This window comes from Raphanus sativus, chromosome 4 (genome assembly GCF_000801105.2).
Source record: "Raphanus sativus cultivar WK10039 chromosome 4, ASM80110v3, whole genome shotgun sequence".
Lineage (NCBI taxonomy): Eukaryota > Viridiplantae > Streptophyta > Magnoliopsida > Brassicales > Brassicaceae > Raphanus > Raphanus sativus.
Window position 1 is genome coordinate 36,292,251 of NC_079514.1, and position 17,104 is coordinate 36,309,354.

Sequence of the window (17,104 nt, forward strand, 5' to 3'; positions counted from 1 at the left end):
ACCAGTGTATTAAAACATTACGCAGAGTCTCTCTCTCTAGCTATATATATATATATATATCTTAACATCATCCAATGTATAAATGTTATGTTTTTGGAATCGAAAGCCTGTTGTTCGAAGAAAAGAAAAGAAAAGGAATCAAAAGCGTTATACCACGTCCGAGTCCTTTAAGCTTCTTCAGTTATGACAATTCTCTTATTTGATAATATTAAATACAGTATTATGTAGTTGTAAATCAATAAGGGCCCTTAGCTCAGTGGTAGAGCGGTTGCCCGCAAAGTAATTGGTCACCGGTTCGAATCCGATAGGGCCCTTTCCTTTTTATTCAAGAAAAAAAAAAGTTATAGTCACCGTTGGTGATCTACTCTGATCTGACGGTTGTTTCAAGTTTTATCCGTGTTTGATTACGTGGCATACGATTAAAATAGCGTCCACCGAGGTTAGATTTGGCGCCAAACAAAACATCTGAATAATTTTTAGCCTTCCCGGTTCAATTTTCACAATACTGAAAATCGATTCTAAATCAACTTTCAAATACATTTATTTTAGCTAAGAAAAAAACTTACTAAATATTATTCGATCGAGAATGATGGGAGAATATTTGATAATGGAATTTGCATAAGATCATTGATACAGACAAAGAAACGAACCAGCAAAGGAGTAGAAGCCTAAACCTACAAAGATTTCTTGACAGCAAGACTTAATATCAGTAGCAACAGGACCAAACCGAAAAGAAAATAATCTTAAACCGGTTTTAACCACCGAACCCATAGAGAGTGCGACCTTGCCTCTTCAAAGCGTAAACAACATCCATGGCCGTCACCGTCTTCCTCCTCGCGTGCTCCGTGTAAGTCACGGATGAAAGTTCAGAGACAACCAGTAAAGGAACACAAAACACAATTCAAGAACACTTTCCTTGATTATTAGAAACCTTTTAAACAATCTTCCTAGATCTGTTTAATCCGAATTACTCTCAGTCACAGACGACTAGAGACGGACCAATTTCTAATATGAATGACACAATCGAGCTGCTCAACACAAGGCACTCGATCGTCTAACTCTTGACAAGAACACCCTCTTGCTCAAGCTTTTACAATAACGTGCTTAACCTAGATATGCCCTAGACAATCTAGTTAAGTAGTCCTTACCGAATATTCTATTTTCCTAATATCTCGGTGAATCCAAATCTTCCATTATTCTCTCAACTTGATGTGCAAGTTATATCTTGGAATCTAATGAGTATCGCCACGTCATCTTTCCATAACTCTGCGACATCTGCGTGTAACACACAAGATCCTTTGTGTAAAACGTCGTCGCTCTGATTCTCCCAACACTTGGCTCTTTTCTTGATCTTACATTCTCCCCCTTTTTATCTCAATGTGACAATCTAAGCATCCTGCATAAATACGAAAACTTCCACACAAGCAACAGGACATGACAGCATAAAACATCCATAGATATATCCGATTATCAAAGAGTTCCTAGAGATAACACACATTGCTTAGGAGAACTTATTCTTAAGAGTAGCACACAAGAACCACAAGATCTCACTACTTTAAAACTACACGATAATCCGAATTCTAGAAATCAGAATCAACACATTAGAAAGTGTCACTCAGCTCCTCCGTTTCATCACCATCACAGTGGCTCAGTTCCTCAGTGTCATTGCCTCCGTCTTCAGCTGGCTCGTCTTCAGCTGGCTCAGTCGGTTGATGTGGCAGAACATATTCTCCCCCTGCTTAGATGCACATGGGGATAAAAACAAAAGCGCACATTAGCCAAAACAACCAGATAAAGCAAAGAGCACTGATATTCTTACTCCTCAGCCGAATGCGAATCGCATTGAGACCGGTAATCATACGACTCAGATCTTCTTCAAGGTTCGGAGGTCGAGCATCTGCACCATTTCCACGACCAGCCTTAATGTCTTTGACCACAAGCTTCGGAAACCCAGTGGACTCTTCAACAGGAAAACGCTGCTGATAGTTGATGACCTGCTGAATCAATGTTGGAAACATGATGCGCCAAGCTCGCTTTGACTTAGTTCTAGCTCCCATAGCCATGATCTGATCATAGACAAGCTTCCCGAAGTTGAACCCGTCTTCGTTGTGATGAAGCATGTACACAAACTTCAGACGATCTTGGTTCATGTTGGTGTAGTTCATAGTAGGCATCCAGTTCGTGCAGACCAACTTGTAGAGCACTTGATTTGTGCGAGTAAGGAACTTGGAGCTCATGTTTTCCCATCGATTGATGCGACCATCAGTGAGAAAACCACACACCTCATCAATGTTCTCACCCAACCAATTCGGGTCATCCTCAAATCCAGGCACACAGTAGATATCATTGATTAAACTTGAAGAGAAGTCAATCATGTATCCCCTGCAATACACAGCAACTCCAACATCTCGCTCCTCAGCATCTTGGAGATTTGCAATGAACTCCTTAACCATAGTGGGTTGGTACGCATCCACATCAGTGAGTGTGTGAAGTAGCCCTGCTCCACGCACAACGTTCCTGACATCTTGCATGTTCACATCGATGAGAGAGATCCGATGTTGAGTGATGAACTTACGACGACGAAGCGAACGGAACCTCTCGGCAGCCGCAGCGGTAAAGAATCGCTGATCCAAAGGAGTCGTGTGCGGTGCCATGAGCTCAGGATAGAGTTGCGATTTGGTCCGGTACGTGCTCCGACTTTCCTCAAAACGTTGCTCCTTGGCCTGATTGACACGGATCTCAGTTGCATCAAGAGGAGTATCATCGTTGTCGGAATCCGTATCGGAGAGGGATTCAATTTCAGGCGAGAGAGGTTCGGGAGAGGCTGCTCGAGTCGAACGGCGATGTGCTCGCCTCCGCGAGGACGAAGCAGAAGAGGGCTGAGAGAACGCCGGTGAGGGCTGAGACGAACTGCCAGGTGCCATCGGAGAGCGATTCAGGCGTGAGCTCCTCCTAACCGGTTGCATGTCGCCGCCAAGAGAGAGAGAACAAATGAATCGATTTTGAGAATGAGAGAGATATGAGCACCTTCTTTGAAACCCTATCACACTCAATTGGGCTTATTAGTAATAAACAAAAGGCTTAAGAGCCCAAATCAAACCAAAGAAACCAATGTCATTGTCTAAAACCCATTAAAGACTCCACCTTTTTTTTTAAAATATAACCAAGATGGATGAGGCATCACTTATAGTCATGAGATAGATGGAACAGATGAATCTTGGACTCACGAGAAGCTTAGCATCAACAGTGAAGCACCATGACTATGCAATTACACTTATTTACAGGCATATCTGATATGCCTTTTGTCCAGAGAAGGGGAGCAGAAATCGCTTTTCACACACAGTCTACCACCAAAAAATTTTCGAAGAATTCAGTAAATCAACTCAAGTCAGTAGCTATTTCTCAGCCGAGTAGCTGTCACAAACGAGATTCCTCCCAGTAAACCATCCAAGCAATGACCTCAACATCACACTGATCTGTAAGGTATAGAAACACAAAGTAGGCCTATTGTGTCTGTCACTTCAACACGACATAGTATATATCAAGTTGTAGTTTTCTGTGTCACCAAGAGCATAATCACCAATTCGATCAAAGAGATAGTGATCAAGAGTAGAGACAAAGTGGGGTAACACCCTGCTCCACTCTGAGTTATCTCAAAAACAAAATCAGTGATATGCTCTGCCCAGTCCAGACAGTGATCGAGCTTAGAAGCAAGTGCTGTAACACCCAGTTCCAAAAACGAGTATCCATCATTCCAGGCCTTTTTATTTTACTTCTCACGGCTTGTGTCACTTTTCACTGCTTTTGTGTCACACATACTTCTCTCCTTCTTACACTCACCTCTCTTGTGTTTCATTATTCAATCCAGGTAGTGATCAAGACTCAGACCTAAAATGTTGCAGCATCCTAGTCCAAGATGAGTACCCTTCCTTAGTGAATCAGAGTCGGTGTATGTTTTGAGATCAAGCTGGATGCTTCACAAAGAGGAACTTGTTGATTCAAGGTTTTGTTGTGGTGGTGGAGACTATACACGATATTTCGAATTTACAGCGACCCTTCTCTTCTGACTAGACTTATTCAGAGATTAACAATTCCCAAGGCTTTACGGAGCCCCAGGAATGTGTTGTAGTCCAACGGTTTGGTGAACAAATCAGCAAGTTGCTTTTCTGTTGATACATGCTCTAGGATCACTATTTTCATCTCAACCAATTCTCTCACAAAGTGATGTCTGATGTCCACATGTTTGGTGCGTGAGTGCTGAATAGGATTCTTAGACAAGTTGATAGCACTCATATTATCACAATGTACTAACATAGGGTTAGTAATAATACCGTAGTCCACAAGCATTTGTCTCATCCATAGTAACTGAGTGCAGCAACTTCCCAATGCAATGTACTCAGCTTCGGCTGTTGAGAGTGACACACAGTTTTGCTTCTTGCTATGCCATGCCACCATGTTATTTCCGAGAAAGAAACAACCACCAGACGTGCTATGTCTATCATCCAAGCAACCTGCCCAATCAGCATCACAGAATCCTGCAAGATTCACGTTAGTCTCAAATGTATAATGAAGTCCGAAATCCAGAGTACCTTTCACATATTTTATGATTCGCTTGACTGCATTCAAGTGAGACTCTTTTGGGCAAGCTTGGTACCGGGCACAGATACCCACACTTAAGCATAGGTCAGGGCGACTTGCAGTGAGGTACAGAAGACTTCCGATCATTGCCCTGTATAGCTTTTCATCAACTGGTTTACCCTCTTCATCACGAGAGAGTTTGGTTGTAGTGCTCATCGGAGTGTTGGCAATTTTGCTTGTCTGCATTCCAAATCGCTTGATGAGATTCTTGGCATAAGTGCTCTGGGAGACAGTGATCCTATCATCAAGCTGCTTGATTTGTAGGCCAAGAAAATAACTCAGTTCACCAACCATACTCATTTCAAACTCCTTAGTCATAGTTTTGACAAAGTCATCCACCATAGGCATCGAGGTACTTCCAAAGATTATGTCATCCACATACACTTGGACAATCATGATGTCTCTTCCCTTTTCTCCAATGAACAGCGTCTTATCAACACCTCCTCTCTGAAAACCAGTTCCAACAAGGAAGTCCGTCAAGCGTTCATACCAAGCTCTGGGTGCTTGCTTAAGTCCGTACAAGGCTTTCTTAAGCTTGTATACATGATCAGGGAAGTGAGGGTCTTCAAATCCTTTTGGCTGTGTCACATATACTTCTTCTTGTAGAACCCCATTCAGGAAAGCACTCTTCACGTCCATTTGATATAGCTTGATGCGAAGGTTACAAGCCATTCCAATTAGCAATCTGATCGATTCAAGACGTGCCACTGGTGCAAAGGTTTCATCAAAGTCAACACCTTCAACTTGCGTGTATCCTTGCCCTACCAGTCGTGACTTGTTCTTGATGACATTCCCTTCTTCATCAGTCTTATTCTTATGTATCCACTTAGTGCCAATGATGTTCACACCTTCTGGTCTGGGAACGAGCTCCCACACTTGCAAGCGAACAAATTGTTCAAGTTCCTGATGCATTGACTCTGTCCAGTATTCATCATCTAATGCCTCCTGTAGAGTCTTAGGCTCGATTTGAGATACAAAGCATTCCAGTTTATTCATCTTGACAGTGAAGCATGCAAGTCTGACCATCTCCTTGAAATCGATTTGTTTCTTCCTAGTAACTCTCTCATCATAGATCCCTCCAATCACATCATCTGGGGAATGATTCTTATGCACTCTGCCTTGGTCCAGTTTTACTTCTAATCTTTCTTGATCATCTTCATCCTCAGATTCATCTTTGATCTGCGCGGTTGTTGGACTGGATTTGCTCGGCTGTGTAGCACAATCAATAGGCTGAGTTACTTGAGTTTGGTAGAAACCAATACTGTCATCAAACACAACATTCACTTTATCCCCAATGAACTTAGTACGATGATTGTATACTCTGTAGGCAGAGCTGTTCGTAGAGTAACCCAGGAACATTCCAACATCACTCTTTGCATCAAATTTGCCCAGATGATCCTTGTCATTTAAGATGTAGCAGAGGCATCCGAATACATGCAGATGGCTCAAGTTCGGAGTCTTTCCTTTGAAGAGCTCGTACGGAGTAGTCTTTGTGTTCGGCTTCACGTAAACTCGATTTATGATATAGCAAGCTGTACCAATTGCTTCTGCCCAAAAGTTGGATGGTACATTGTTACCACACAGCATGGCTCTAGCCATTTCTTGAAGTGTTCGGTTCTTCCTTTCCACAACACCATTTTGTTGGGGGGTTCTCGGAGCTGCATACTGATGTCTAATGCCTTGGCTCTGACAGAACAATTCGAACTGCTCATTTTGAAACTCTCCTCCGTGATCACTCTTAATCTGAACGATTCCACCCTTCTCTTGTTTGAGTTGCAATGCGAGCACACGGAAGCTATCAAGAGCATCGGATTTATTTTTTAGAAAGTCAATCCAGGTATACCTAGAGAAGTCATCAACAAGCACAAATATGTATCTCCTCCCTGCGATGCTGTCTGGGGTGATTGGTCCCATCAAATCCATGTGCACAAGTTCCAGAATTTTCTTCGATCTGATTTCTGTAATTTGCTTGTGTTGCACCTTGACTTGCTTTCCTTGACAGCATCCTTTGCATACAGTGGTGGTGTGTTTCTCGAGATCAGGAACACCACGAACCACTTCTGCTTTTACTAATCGAGTCAGACCATTAGTGTTCATGTGTCCCAGCTTCCGATGCCAGAGATCCAATTTTGATTCAGTTGCTGAAAAACATGTAGTCTGAGATGGTTTCCACATGTAACAATTATTTCCAGACCTCACTCCATACAGAACTATGTTTCCATCACCATCTACTGCTCGGCATTCCTTCTTATTAAAAATAACTTCCAATCCTTCGTCACACAATTGACTCACACTTATGAGATTTGCCTTGAGTCCATCCACATAGTACACATTGATGAGTCGTGGGAGATCAGCTCTGTCTGTTACCCCTACACCACGAATTTTAGCTTGAGCACCATCTCCAAAAGTCACTTTTCCACCTTTAATAAGCTCGAGCTTCTCAAGATATTCAAGCTTCCCAGTCATATGTTTTGAACATCCACTGTCAAAGTACCATGGTAACTCTTCTGGAGCATCAGCATCAGCACTCGTATAGGCTACGTTGCTCAGAAACTCTTTCTCATGAAAAGTACTTGAGAAGTTACAGGACAATGTGATTTCCTCCTGAAGATGTGACTCATTCATTTGATTGTGTGGCACAACCGGCATTTTTTCCTTGTAATTTGGGTACAAGTCACGTTTAGCAATCCATACTCCACCATATATAGTCGGTTCCACATAGCACAGATTCATTCTCCAAGCACGTTGATACTGATTCTGACGAAAGTAGCAATATCTGACGTGATGACCAAGTTTTCCACAGAAGTGACACCCATTCCTTCTCCTTGGATTATGTGTTTTACGTTTGACTTCATCATTACTGACAACAGCTTTGCCTTTCTCTTGCTTAGTCACCTTGATTTCGTTAACTGCTTCCTTCACAAAGATTGGTTTCTCAGAGGAAGTTTTGGAGGCAGATCCTTGAAATCCTAGTCCACGGTTAGTACTCGGACACTGTCCAATGGTTAGGAGATGATCCAGAGTTGATGTTCCCACGGAGAGCATTCTGATCTGCTTATGATTCTCAGCTAGCTGACTTTCAAGTAACTTGCTTTTGTCCATCTCCTTCTCAAGTAGCTCACTCAGTTGACCTACTTTCATCTCGAACAGTTTCTGAATTCGTTCCTGTTCAGCCGTGGCTCGTTTGACCGATAGTAGCTCTTGATCAGATTCCTTCAGCGGGGAGAGAGGTAAAGTTTGGTTCCCTGGCTTTTCCAACTCCAGGATATTAACTTGAGCTTTCAGCATTGCTTTATCTTTCAGCAATTGCAGATTCTCATGACTCAGTTCAGCAAACTGATTAAACAGTGTCTTATACTCTGTTTCAAGGTCGTGATTCAGCTCATCCTCATCTTCTCTATCTACTGCACTGGCTTCTGTCGTGCTAGTCAAATCAACATCTTGTCCTATTAGAGCCATGAAGTTTAAGTGAAGCTCTTCTCCATCACTTTCACTGTCTGAATCTGTGTCACTGAAACTCATTAAGGATTTTTCTTTCTTTAGGTTGTTAGGGCACTCACTACGAGTGTGACCATAGCCTTTGCACTCAATACACTTCAGCTCCTTACGCTTGGTGAGAGGGCATTCGTTGCGAAAGTGTCCATACCCCTCACATTCATGACACTGTAACTCCTTTTTCTTGGAGTTTCTAGATGCATCTTGTCTGGAACCACGATCTGATTCATTCTTCTGGAAACGACCACTTGATCTACTCCCTCCTTTCTCCATTCTCTTGACAAACTTGTTGAAGTTACGTGCCATTAAACCAAGATTCTCTTCAATCTTAGCAACCCTGTCCTCCTCCTTTGATTCAGCAGCAAACGCAATACTCTTCTGGGTATCAGTGAGTCTGTCAGTTTTCTCAAGGTCATGTACCTTTAGAATCCCTGAGAGTTGATCAAACTTCATCTCGTCAGTGTCCACAGCGATGTTTAGCACTGCTTTGTAGGCTTCAAACCGAGGTGGTAAGCATCTTAGTAACTTCTTCACAAGATCTTTCTCTTCGTACTTTTTGCCCAAAACAGAGGATTCACTAGCCAGTTCACTGAGTTTGGATATGAAACCATCAATTGGTTCATCATCACCCATTCGTAGATTCTCAAACCTGGATGCAAGGTGATCAATTCTGGTCCTTCGAACACTGGTGTTACCTTCAAAGTGATTTATCAAGGTGTCCCATGCTTCTTTTGCTGATTCACAACCTTGAATGATCTTGAATTGATCGAGATCAACTGCAGAAAATATGGCAGTGAGCGCCTTTGAGTTAAACTTTGACGCGGCCTTTTCAGAGTCAGTCCACTTATCTTTCTGTTTAGGACCTAAGGAGTTGTCCTCCATCAGCACAGTAGGAGCTGACCACCCATCTTCAACTGCAGTCCAAGCATCTTCATCGATACCCCTGATTATGTGACGCATCCTAGCCTTCCAATGTCCGAAATTCCCTCCATCCAGAATGATAGGCTTATGCAGCGTGATTAGTTCCTTCATCGTGTCCATGAAACTCGCAGGATCTCAACCTGTTAGTAGTATATGATACCACAGAGGTTTCCCGCTCTGATACCAAATGAAAGTTCAGAGACAACCAGTAAAGGAACACAAAACACAATTCAAGAACACTTTCCTTGATTATTAGAAACCTTTTAAACAATCTTCCTAGATCTGTTTAATCCGAATTACTCTCAGTCACAGACGACTAGAGACGGACCAATTTCTAATATGAATGACACAATCGAGCTGCTCAACACAAGGCACTCGATCGTCTAACTCTTGACAAGAACACCCTCTTGCTCAAGCTTTTACAATAACGTGCTTAACCTAGATATGCCCTAGACAATCTAGTTAAGTAGTCCTTACCGAATATTCTATTTTCCTAATATCTCGGTGAATCCAAATCTTCCATTATTCTCTCAACTTGATGTGCAAGTTATATCTTGGAATCTAATGAGTATCGCCACGTCATCTTTCCATAACTCTGCGACATCTGCGTGTAACACACAAGATCCTTTGTGTAAAACGTCGTCGCTCTGATTCTCCCAACACTTGGCTCTTTTCTTGATCTTACAACGGAGTCTCTAATCACGTTCTCGAGAAAGATCTTCAGAACCCCTCTCGTCTCTTCGTAGATCAACCCGCTGATCCTCTTCACTCCTCCTCTGCGAGCGAGTCGCCTGATCGCAGGCTTGGTGATTCCTTGGATGTTGTCTCTCAGAACCTTCCTGTGCCTCTTCGCTCCTCCTTTGCCCAGTCCCTTTCCTCCTTTCCCTCTTCCTGACATTTGGAACTTCTTTCTCGATTGGAGTCTTTAGATTGAGATGATGATTTTGACTGTGACGAAGGAGATTGAGATTTGGTTTATAAAGGAAGATGAAGTGAATCGCAGCCGTTGGATTAGTGTTTTTATTGTGCGGATATGGATGACGATCCGAGAGAATGTTTAAGAGAGTGTGTGAATCGTCGATTACTATTGAATCGACGGTTGTGAATTGATCCCAAAGTAAAATAAAGGATTGTGCTTTCCGTTTGTTGGGCTGCTCTGGTTTGGGGTTTTTTAAATGGAACCAGAAATTTAACCGAGCCGGTTATGGATGTGTTTCTAACCGTACTCCTTCACTCTTTTAGCTCTGTGTGTTCTTTTCTTTAGGTGCGCTATATGAAAAGTAGATTATGCATTCTCTGCTTCAGATTCACTGCGAAAACCTTGTCCATTAGCATGTTTATATTATTATTTTTTTATGACATTAAAATGTATAGATTGGTCGTATTTGGATATGTTGATAGTTGATGATGATGAACCTTGAAATGTTGATAGTCCCTCTCCTCCATGACCATTCTTCTCTCTTGCGGTCTTCATAATCCCTCTCTGATCGAAGAAACTAGGACATATGTTGATGTTCCTTTGCATTCCATATTACATCTCTAGAGACAGGGATCACGATTTACATTCTCATAATAAACATTAAGATCTTGACTTTATAAGCATCGAGATTTTTTTTTATAAAACAAATATAAGCATCGAGATTTACATGAGCGTGTGAGAAAACATAGAACTTTCGAAGTAGAAATGGTTTGGGATAAAGCAACATATAGGTGTAGATATAATAATCAATAACAAACTGGGTGTTAAACGAGAGAAACTGAATCGTTTAAGCAAAATCACAACAAAAAGTGGTTGTAGTTTAGTGGTGAGAATTCCACGTTGTGGCCGTGGAGACCTGGGCTCGAATCCCAGCAGCCACAGTTATTTTTTTGTTTGTTTTTAAATAATATCACTCTCTGGAAAAAGCCTTATAAGAGTAAGACACCCACGAATACTGAAACTGGACCAAGTTTTTACTAATAAACTTGTGAGTTGTGTCCTTAGTATGCACTCTAATTAGTCTTCACACAATTGGTATCGTTATTAGTATAACCGGTGAACCCCACACAACCTTATTAGCAAGAAAAAAAGAAAAACGAAAAAAAAAAGAAGGTAACCATAAAAACACCAAAGTTTCCTTCTTGCACACGCCATTTGTGTTATCAATAGAAATTACATTTATTTGTATAAAGAACGTATTTTGCAAGAGATCTCATGCAAGTTAACGTGGCTTGAAGGATTCTCTGATTGCACAACTTCTTTCACCATCTCTTCAATCTCTCTTGTCTCTTTCCCCATTTTCTCCACACAAAACCCTAATGCACTCAAACTCAACACAACCTCACTTTTGTCCACTTCAATCTCTTCTCCTTCTTGCCCCCCACGGAATATACCATCCGCAACTCCTCTGCAATGCTGGAGATACGTGTTTATAATCTTCCCTGGCTCGCTCTCGGGATTTGAGAAACTAGGGTTTGGTGTCTTCCCCAACTCAATATCCCATGAAGTGTTACCGTTCTTGGTGAGCGCCTTTTCGAGGGCGTCGAGCGATTTGAGAAGAGTGATCTCCTCGAAAGATTTGGCTAGAAGACTTATACTTTGTGTCAGACTCTTGAGATCGTTGTCTATGTCGCTAACAATCTCCTTGCACTCTGGTGATTTCCATCTTCCTTGTTCCTCAAGAAACCCTATCGCGTAACCGCTGAATTGCAACAGATCAGCCAACTTAGACAATGATTTGAACAGCTTCTCGTAGCAAGAAGCCTTAAAAGGCGTAAACCAGAAGCTCGGCTCTGCTTGTGCTTCTTCAGTAAACTTCTTGACCAAGTTCAGATGGCTTCTCAGCTTCTTTTGACTCTCCATAATCTCTGCTTTGCTCGCTTTAGCTCCAAACAAGCTTGCACACTCGTACAAAGCATGGAAGCTTCGAGAGAGCTCGATTTTCGCGACGTTAGCGGCTCGCGTGGGCTGCAAGATAAGCTCCACCATGATGGAACAAGCCAACCCTATAAAAGTCTCGATGATTCTGTCGATAGCAAAGTCCCTTGGCTTTCCGAAATTCTTCCTCCCTAGAATCAATACGGCTCCGATCGCTGCCGATATCCCTCCGGCTTGTCCGTACATCCGGCTCTTGCTCAAGAAGCTAGAGAAGATAAACCATGGAAGTAAAGAAAGGAACCTAACCGTCAAGAACCGCTGGAACACAAAACAACCCATCACTCCATACACTGTCCCTATCACGGTCCCTTGTGCCTTAACATTCGCCACTTTAAACGTCGCCTCTCTTGCTGCCGCGAAGCTGATCGCTACCGGTAAACCAGCCCAATAGCCGTTTGGTTTACTATACAATGACCCTAGGAAAATCGCTAAACCTAGCGAAAGCGATAGCTTCGTAGCCGGCATAACCTTCTTGCTGTCCCAATCACTAAACCAAGACCAAGACCAAGACCAAGACCTACCCTTGGTTCTGACTGAGCCCTTGTTCTCCTCCGGTTTTACTTTGGTCTCCTCCGGTTTAGCCACTGAGATGGTTTCGAGGAGCCTGAGGCAGAACAAGAAGAAGTAAAAGGGCAAATCTTGAGATGTTTCCGGAACTTCCTGAAGTGTTTGGAGGCACTCATCCGGTTTTTGTAGTTCGGTTTCAGGAGTCACTGACGGCTGGGGTATGTTGTTTACTCGTTTGATGGAGAGAATCACACGTTCTTGTATGTTCTTGAGACCGTCTTTTACTTCTCCCTCAAGCAAGCTCGCAGGAATAGGAGTCTTGCTTGCTAGTACCATGTCCATTCCTCTAAGAGCAATCTCCATGCTTTGTAGTTTCTCTCCTTTGTTATCGTTCACGTTTTGCCATCTCCATATCTTAAATGGAAGCCTCTCCCATTTCATGCTAGGCTACATATATATAAACATTCCAATATTAGATGTTATTTACCTACATTTCATATCAAAATTATTTATGATAAAACGAAAATATGAGAATTAATTAATTACTTGGTAACGTTTGATGGTTTGATAAAGCTTGGAGGAAATACGAGACAACTCTCGAGCCTGTGAGACCGAAGCCATTGCTGTCATGGCATCCTCCGCACAAAAAGCTTTCATGTACAACTTCACTCGCGTTGTTACATTTTGACCAATATCTTTGCAGCTTTGTTTCACCTGCTCAATTGTGTAAATAAAGTTAATCATTTTGGTTCTCTCCTTTTTATTACATCAGAGAATCCTATACCATTGCCAATTGGGATTTAGTACTATACACAAAGAATATTACTCTTAACGGTGAGAAAAGTTTGTTATAATTCCACGAATTTATATTTGTTAATTAATAGAAAAAGGGAATCATATTTGTCCGTGATGCGACCCAGCTTGTACGCAATAATCGGAAGAATTAGGACAAAAATTTCAGGCGGTGGTTTATGACATAAGAAGGATATAATAACAATAATGTGGTACGGAATAAAGCTGGGAACACACTTTAAAAACTAACGTCAACATGTTTTGTGACTGTATAAACCAAACTCCACTTATTAACTATTATGCTCACTGATTTACTTTCTTCGTTTGTTTCATCAAATTTAATTCGGGTCACGTACAAATCCACAACATATTTATTATTTAATCATATTATCTTTCTCATATGTACTATCGTGAATGATCGAAGTATAGCTAATTAACTTTGAGGCTCCTTCTGTAAAATAAGATAATCTTCCCATGCAAAGATGTGAAAACTTTCAGTTAAAAAAAGGATAAGAAAACCTTCATGTAGATCTCGGTTCTTTATTTACTTTTATTTATATATTTTATGTGTAAACACAAATATATTATGGATATTTGAAACAATTAACGAAACCATGATTATACTACTACGTAGAAAGATAAATATGTGCACTCATATAAGTAAATAAGAAAAGTTCGAGTATTTATACGTGTATGTATTGAGAGAGATGGTACCTCGCAAGTAGCTAAACGGGGAAGTGGAACGAGAAGTGCAAGAACGCAAGCGATAACACCAAGCGCAGTGCTAGCTGCGACTCGAAGAGGGTGCATGACTGGATCGGTCTCGGCTCCATTTATATAACCAATAACATAAATAAGAACAATCTGGCCAAGTGCAATCCGCTTAGCCACCAGATGGGTCGAACCATTTGGTAGCACCACCACAAACGCTGCTAGAGCCGCGGCTAGAGCAGTAGTTCCGGCAGTGAGCCGAGCTGGTCCTATAAGCCTTAGTGTAATGATAGCGGGGGCAACGCTCTGACATGTGGCGTAAAGAGCTAGCCAGCAGCCACGTAGCGTGTCGCCGAGCGTAGCATCGGTGATGATGAGAATGATCGTGACGTAAGAAAATGCCGGGAATGCCACGTAGCCGAGGATCCATTCAGGTCCGTAGAGTGTAGCCGCACCAACGATTGTGCAAGCTAGAGCTGTACGGAAAGCTGAGGCTAAGCACGTGCGCCACATGGCTCGGCCTCTCTCAGTCATTTGCATTATTTATAGAGAGAAAGCCAAGAACAATTATAAGGAAAGAAAAGCTTAGGCTTGGGAGCTAGTTCGTTGTTTGTGAGAATCTAATGATTCGAGGAGTAACAAAAAGAAATTAGAAGAATATGGAATAATTTGAGAGAGAAGTGTGTGACGATGAAGGGGTTTTTAAAGATGTATTCATTTGATGAGTGGGTCAGTGCTCTCTTAGGGGACGTGGAAGTACACCAAGTGGGTTCCACGTGAGAAGATTAATGTAATGAAAATTCAAACTCTTATCTTTTAATCAACACGGCATAGTGGGTATTATTATTAATCATATTTCGTGCCTATTTATGTATTCTTTGCCTCTAGTCTCTACCGATCTAAGAGCATCCACAATGGTGGATTCACCATGGGAGTCCTTAGGAATTTTAAACTATTTTTTTAAGTTAATTTTGTTTTGTTTGAATAGTGAAGGACTCAGAATCAAAATATATCTCCAATGGTGTATTTCAATTTGAAGTCCTTAATATATACAAAATTGCTTCTGTCAAAGCACTTGTATTTGAAGTATTACAAAATTGAAGTAAGCTTGCTGCAAATTTAAACCATTTATTCACATAAACACCATCAACTTAACCGAAACTGAATGTGAGAAGGCAAGTAAGAAGACATCTGAACCTCGATAGCTCAAAGGCCTTAGTTTATTGTAGTCTTCTTGTCATGTTTCATCCAGAGTCCAAAACAAATAAACAAACGACTCACTCTCTCTCTGCAGAGCAAAATATTCAGAAAGAGATGATGAAATGAAAAGGTAGCTTGCCTGCAGTATCCCACAATCCCAAGTTGATAGTGTTTCCATCCACAATCACATTGGCGCTGAAAATTATCAAACACAGTAGGCACATAGTCCTGTCACACCCCAAAATCAACTAACATTAGCTATAAAGTGTCCTTCCAGAATAATAAATAACACATTCTTTATAAGATCAACAAACAGAATAACTCATCTCAGAAAAACATGACTCGTATATGAATCTAAGATCACTACAGTAACATTGAGATTCCACTCACACTAGCCTATCATAGAGTTATTTAACACACTTTATATAATCATAATACAGATTAACAGATCGCAGAGAAACATGAATATGGTCAATGAATACCTGAGACTGAGTTAAAGGTCCTCAGAAGTGAGAACTAACACTCTCACCAGCTTACTCAAAAAAGTACAAGCCTTTGAGTAACTGTCATAGCAAATCTTATACTAAAGTACAATCACTCTGCTAAAGATCCTCCAAACTAACATACTCACTAGATTACCCAAAACAACCAAGCCTTTGAGTGACTTTCATAGCAAATATCAAGATTATTTATACATATACATAAAATACAAAACCAGATCATAAAGATCAAACTACTATTCTGCAACGATCAGAATCATAACACAAACTAAAGAAGCAGGCAAGGGAACGAGACTAACCAAGAGGATTAGAGAGCTTGAATGAGTTCTTAGCCATGGTGATGATTCGATCAGTACCTGCGATCATTAAAAAAAAGAACAAGTCTTTAGCTTTTTTAACCAAATCGGGATAAAACCCAGAACCCTCAAACAGAATCGAACAGAGGAGAGATCAAAACGAACCTTAAAGAGGAAGAAAGCGATGACCCTGGTTGAGCTGATCGGATGGAGGGTTGAGCTGAGTTTTGACCCTGGTGAAGTGATCGGAGATGTTGAGCATCACGAGAGGGTGGAGCTTGAAGGTGAGGCCGCTTGAACGAAGCAGAAAAGGCATGGTTCGTGGATTCCGTTGAGCCGATCGGAGTAAGGTTTCTGGCACCGGACGACGACGAACGTGGGGCTGGGAGTGGGGTTTCTGAGGAAGAGGAGTTTCTTAGAGGCGGAGGGGAGTGTCAATCGGTGGTTAAAGGATCAGTGAAGCTGCGGCGCGATACGTGTAGCTGGAGTGATTACCGTCAGTGACAAAAAAGGGGAGGAGAATCTATTGAAAAAAATGAAGAATGATGCCACGTCCTCAAGGACTGAATCCTTAAAACCCTTGAGCAAGGATTCATCCTTAGCTGTTTCGTCTATTATATTGTTAAAATAATCAAATGACACTAAGGATTTGGGCTAAGGATTTGTCTACATCCCGCGTTGCGGATGGTCTAAGAGCATGTTTATCAACAAAACTCACTTGAAGTTTCTTAAGCATTAATGGCAGGCCCCATCATGATCAGATCTTTTAATATAATTTTTTACATCTTTCCTCTAACCATTCATGTATAGACATGTGGACTAAGAACTTCTCATGCTTCTCTTAATTAAGATATGTTTTTGTATTTTATTCTTTTGTTTTAATTTTTTAATTTTATTTAGTATAAGATATGTAGTTAAAAACCACCTATAAACATGCTCTAACGGCTCAACGTAGTAAGGAGGATTACGATATATTATAGTATTTGACACCCAAAGCGGTCTTTAAATCACGCTTTTAGCAAAAAGATAAAATTATTTGTTTACGTATCTAATGAGGATTGGAGTTTTGATGTTAACTTGATCGAGGGATGCATAAATGTTCAACCAACCAGCCCAAGCTTAACCCT

General features: G+C 41.3%; 3 protein-coding genes, 1 long non-coding RNA gene and 2 other non-coding genes across 6 annotated transcripts; 2 read left to right on the forward strand and 4 right to left on the reverse strand.

Annotated features, from left to right (window-relative positions):
* Positions 1–242: 242 nt before the first annotated feature.
* TRNAC-GCA (transfer RNA cysteine (anticodon GCA)) lies at positions 243–314 on the forward strand. Its single transcript has one exon. It is a non-coding gene; the product is annotated as a tRNA-Cys (tRNA).
* A 1,287-nt stretch (positions 315–1,601) lies between these two features.
* On the reverse strand, positions 1,602–2,924 carry LOC130511331 (uncharacterized). Its single transcript, XM_057008263.1, has 2 exons — positions 1,820–2,924; positions 1,602–1,735 (listed from the first exon to the last, which is right to left on the reverse strand). Exons 1-2 carry the CDS (start codon positions 2,922–2,924, stop codon positions 1,602–1,604), a joined length of 1,239 nt encoding a protein of 412 aa, XP_056864243.1.
* Positions 2,925–9,290: 6,366 nt separating this feature from the next.
* LOC108849359 (uncharacterized) lies at positions 9,291–10,048 on the reverse strand. The gene has a single exon (XM_057009798.1). It carries the CDS (start codon positions 9,950–9,952, stop codon positions 9,602–9,604), a length of 351 nt encoding a protein of 116 aa, XP_056865778.1. The 5' UTR covers positions 9,953–10,048; the 3' UTR covers positions 9,291–9,601.
* Positions 10,049–10,842: 794 nt separating this feature from the next.
* TRNAH-GUG (transfer RNA histidin (anticodon GUG)) lies at positions 10,843–10,914 on the forward strand. Its single transcript has one exon. It is a non-coding gene; the product is annotated as a tRNA-His (tRNA).
* A 136-nt stretch (positions 10,915–11,050) lies between these two features.
* LOC108849488 (uncharacterized) lies at positions 11,051–14,635 on the reverse strand. Its single transcript, XM_018623041.2, has 3 exons — positions 13,985–14,635; positions 13,025–13,192; positions 11,051–12,925 (listed from the first exon to the last, which is right to left on the reverse strand). The coding sequence occupies exons 1-3, from the start codon at positions 14,519–14,521 to the stop codon at positions 11,213–11,215; spliced, it is 2,418 nt and encodes an 805-aa protein (XP_018478543.1). The 5' UTR covers positions 14,522–14,635; the 3' UTR covers positions 11,051–11,212.
* A 354-nt stretch (positions 14,636–14,989) lies between these two features.
* LOC108811199 (uncharacterized) lies at positions 14,990–16,655 on the reverse strand. The gene is made up of 3 exons (XR_001943254.2): positions 16,143–16,655; positions 15,981–16,037; positions 14,990–15,409 (listed from the first exon to the last, which is right to left on the reverse strand). It is a non-coding gene; the product is annotated as an uncharacterized LOC108811199 (long non-coding RNA).
* Positions 16,656–17,104: the final 449 nt, after the last annotated feature.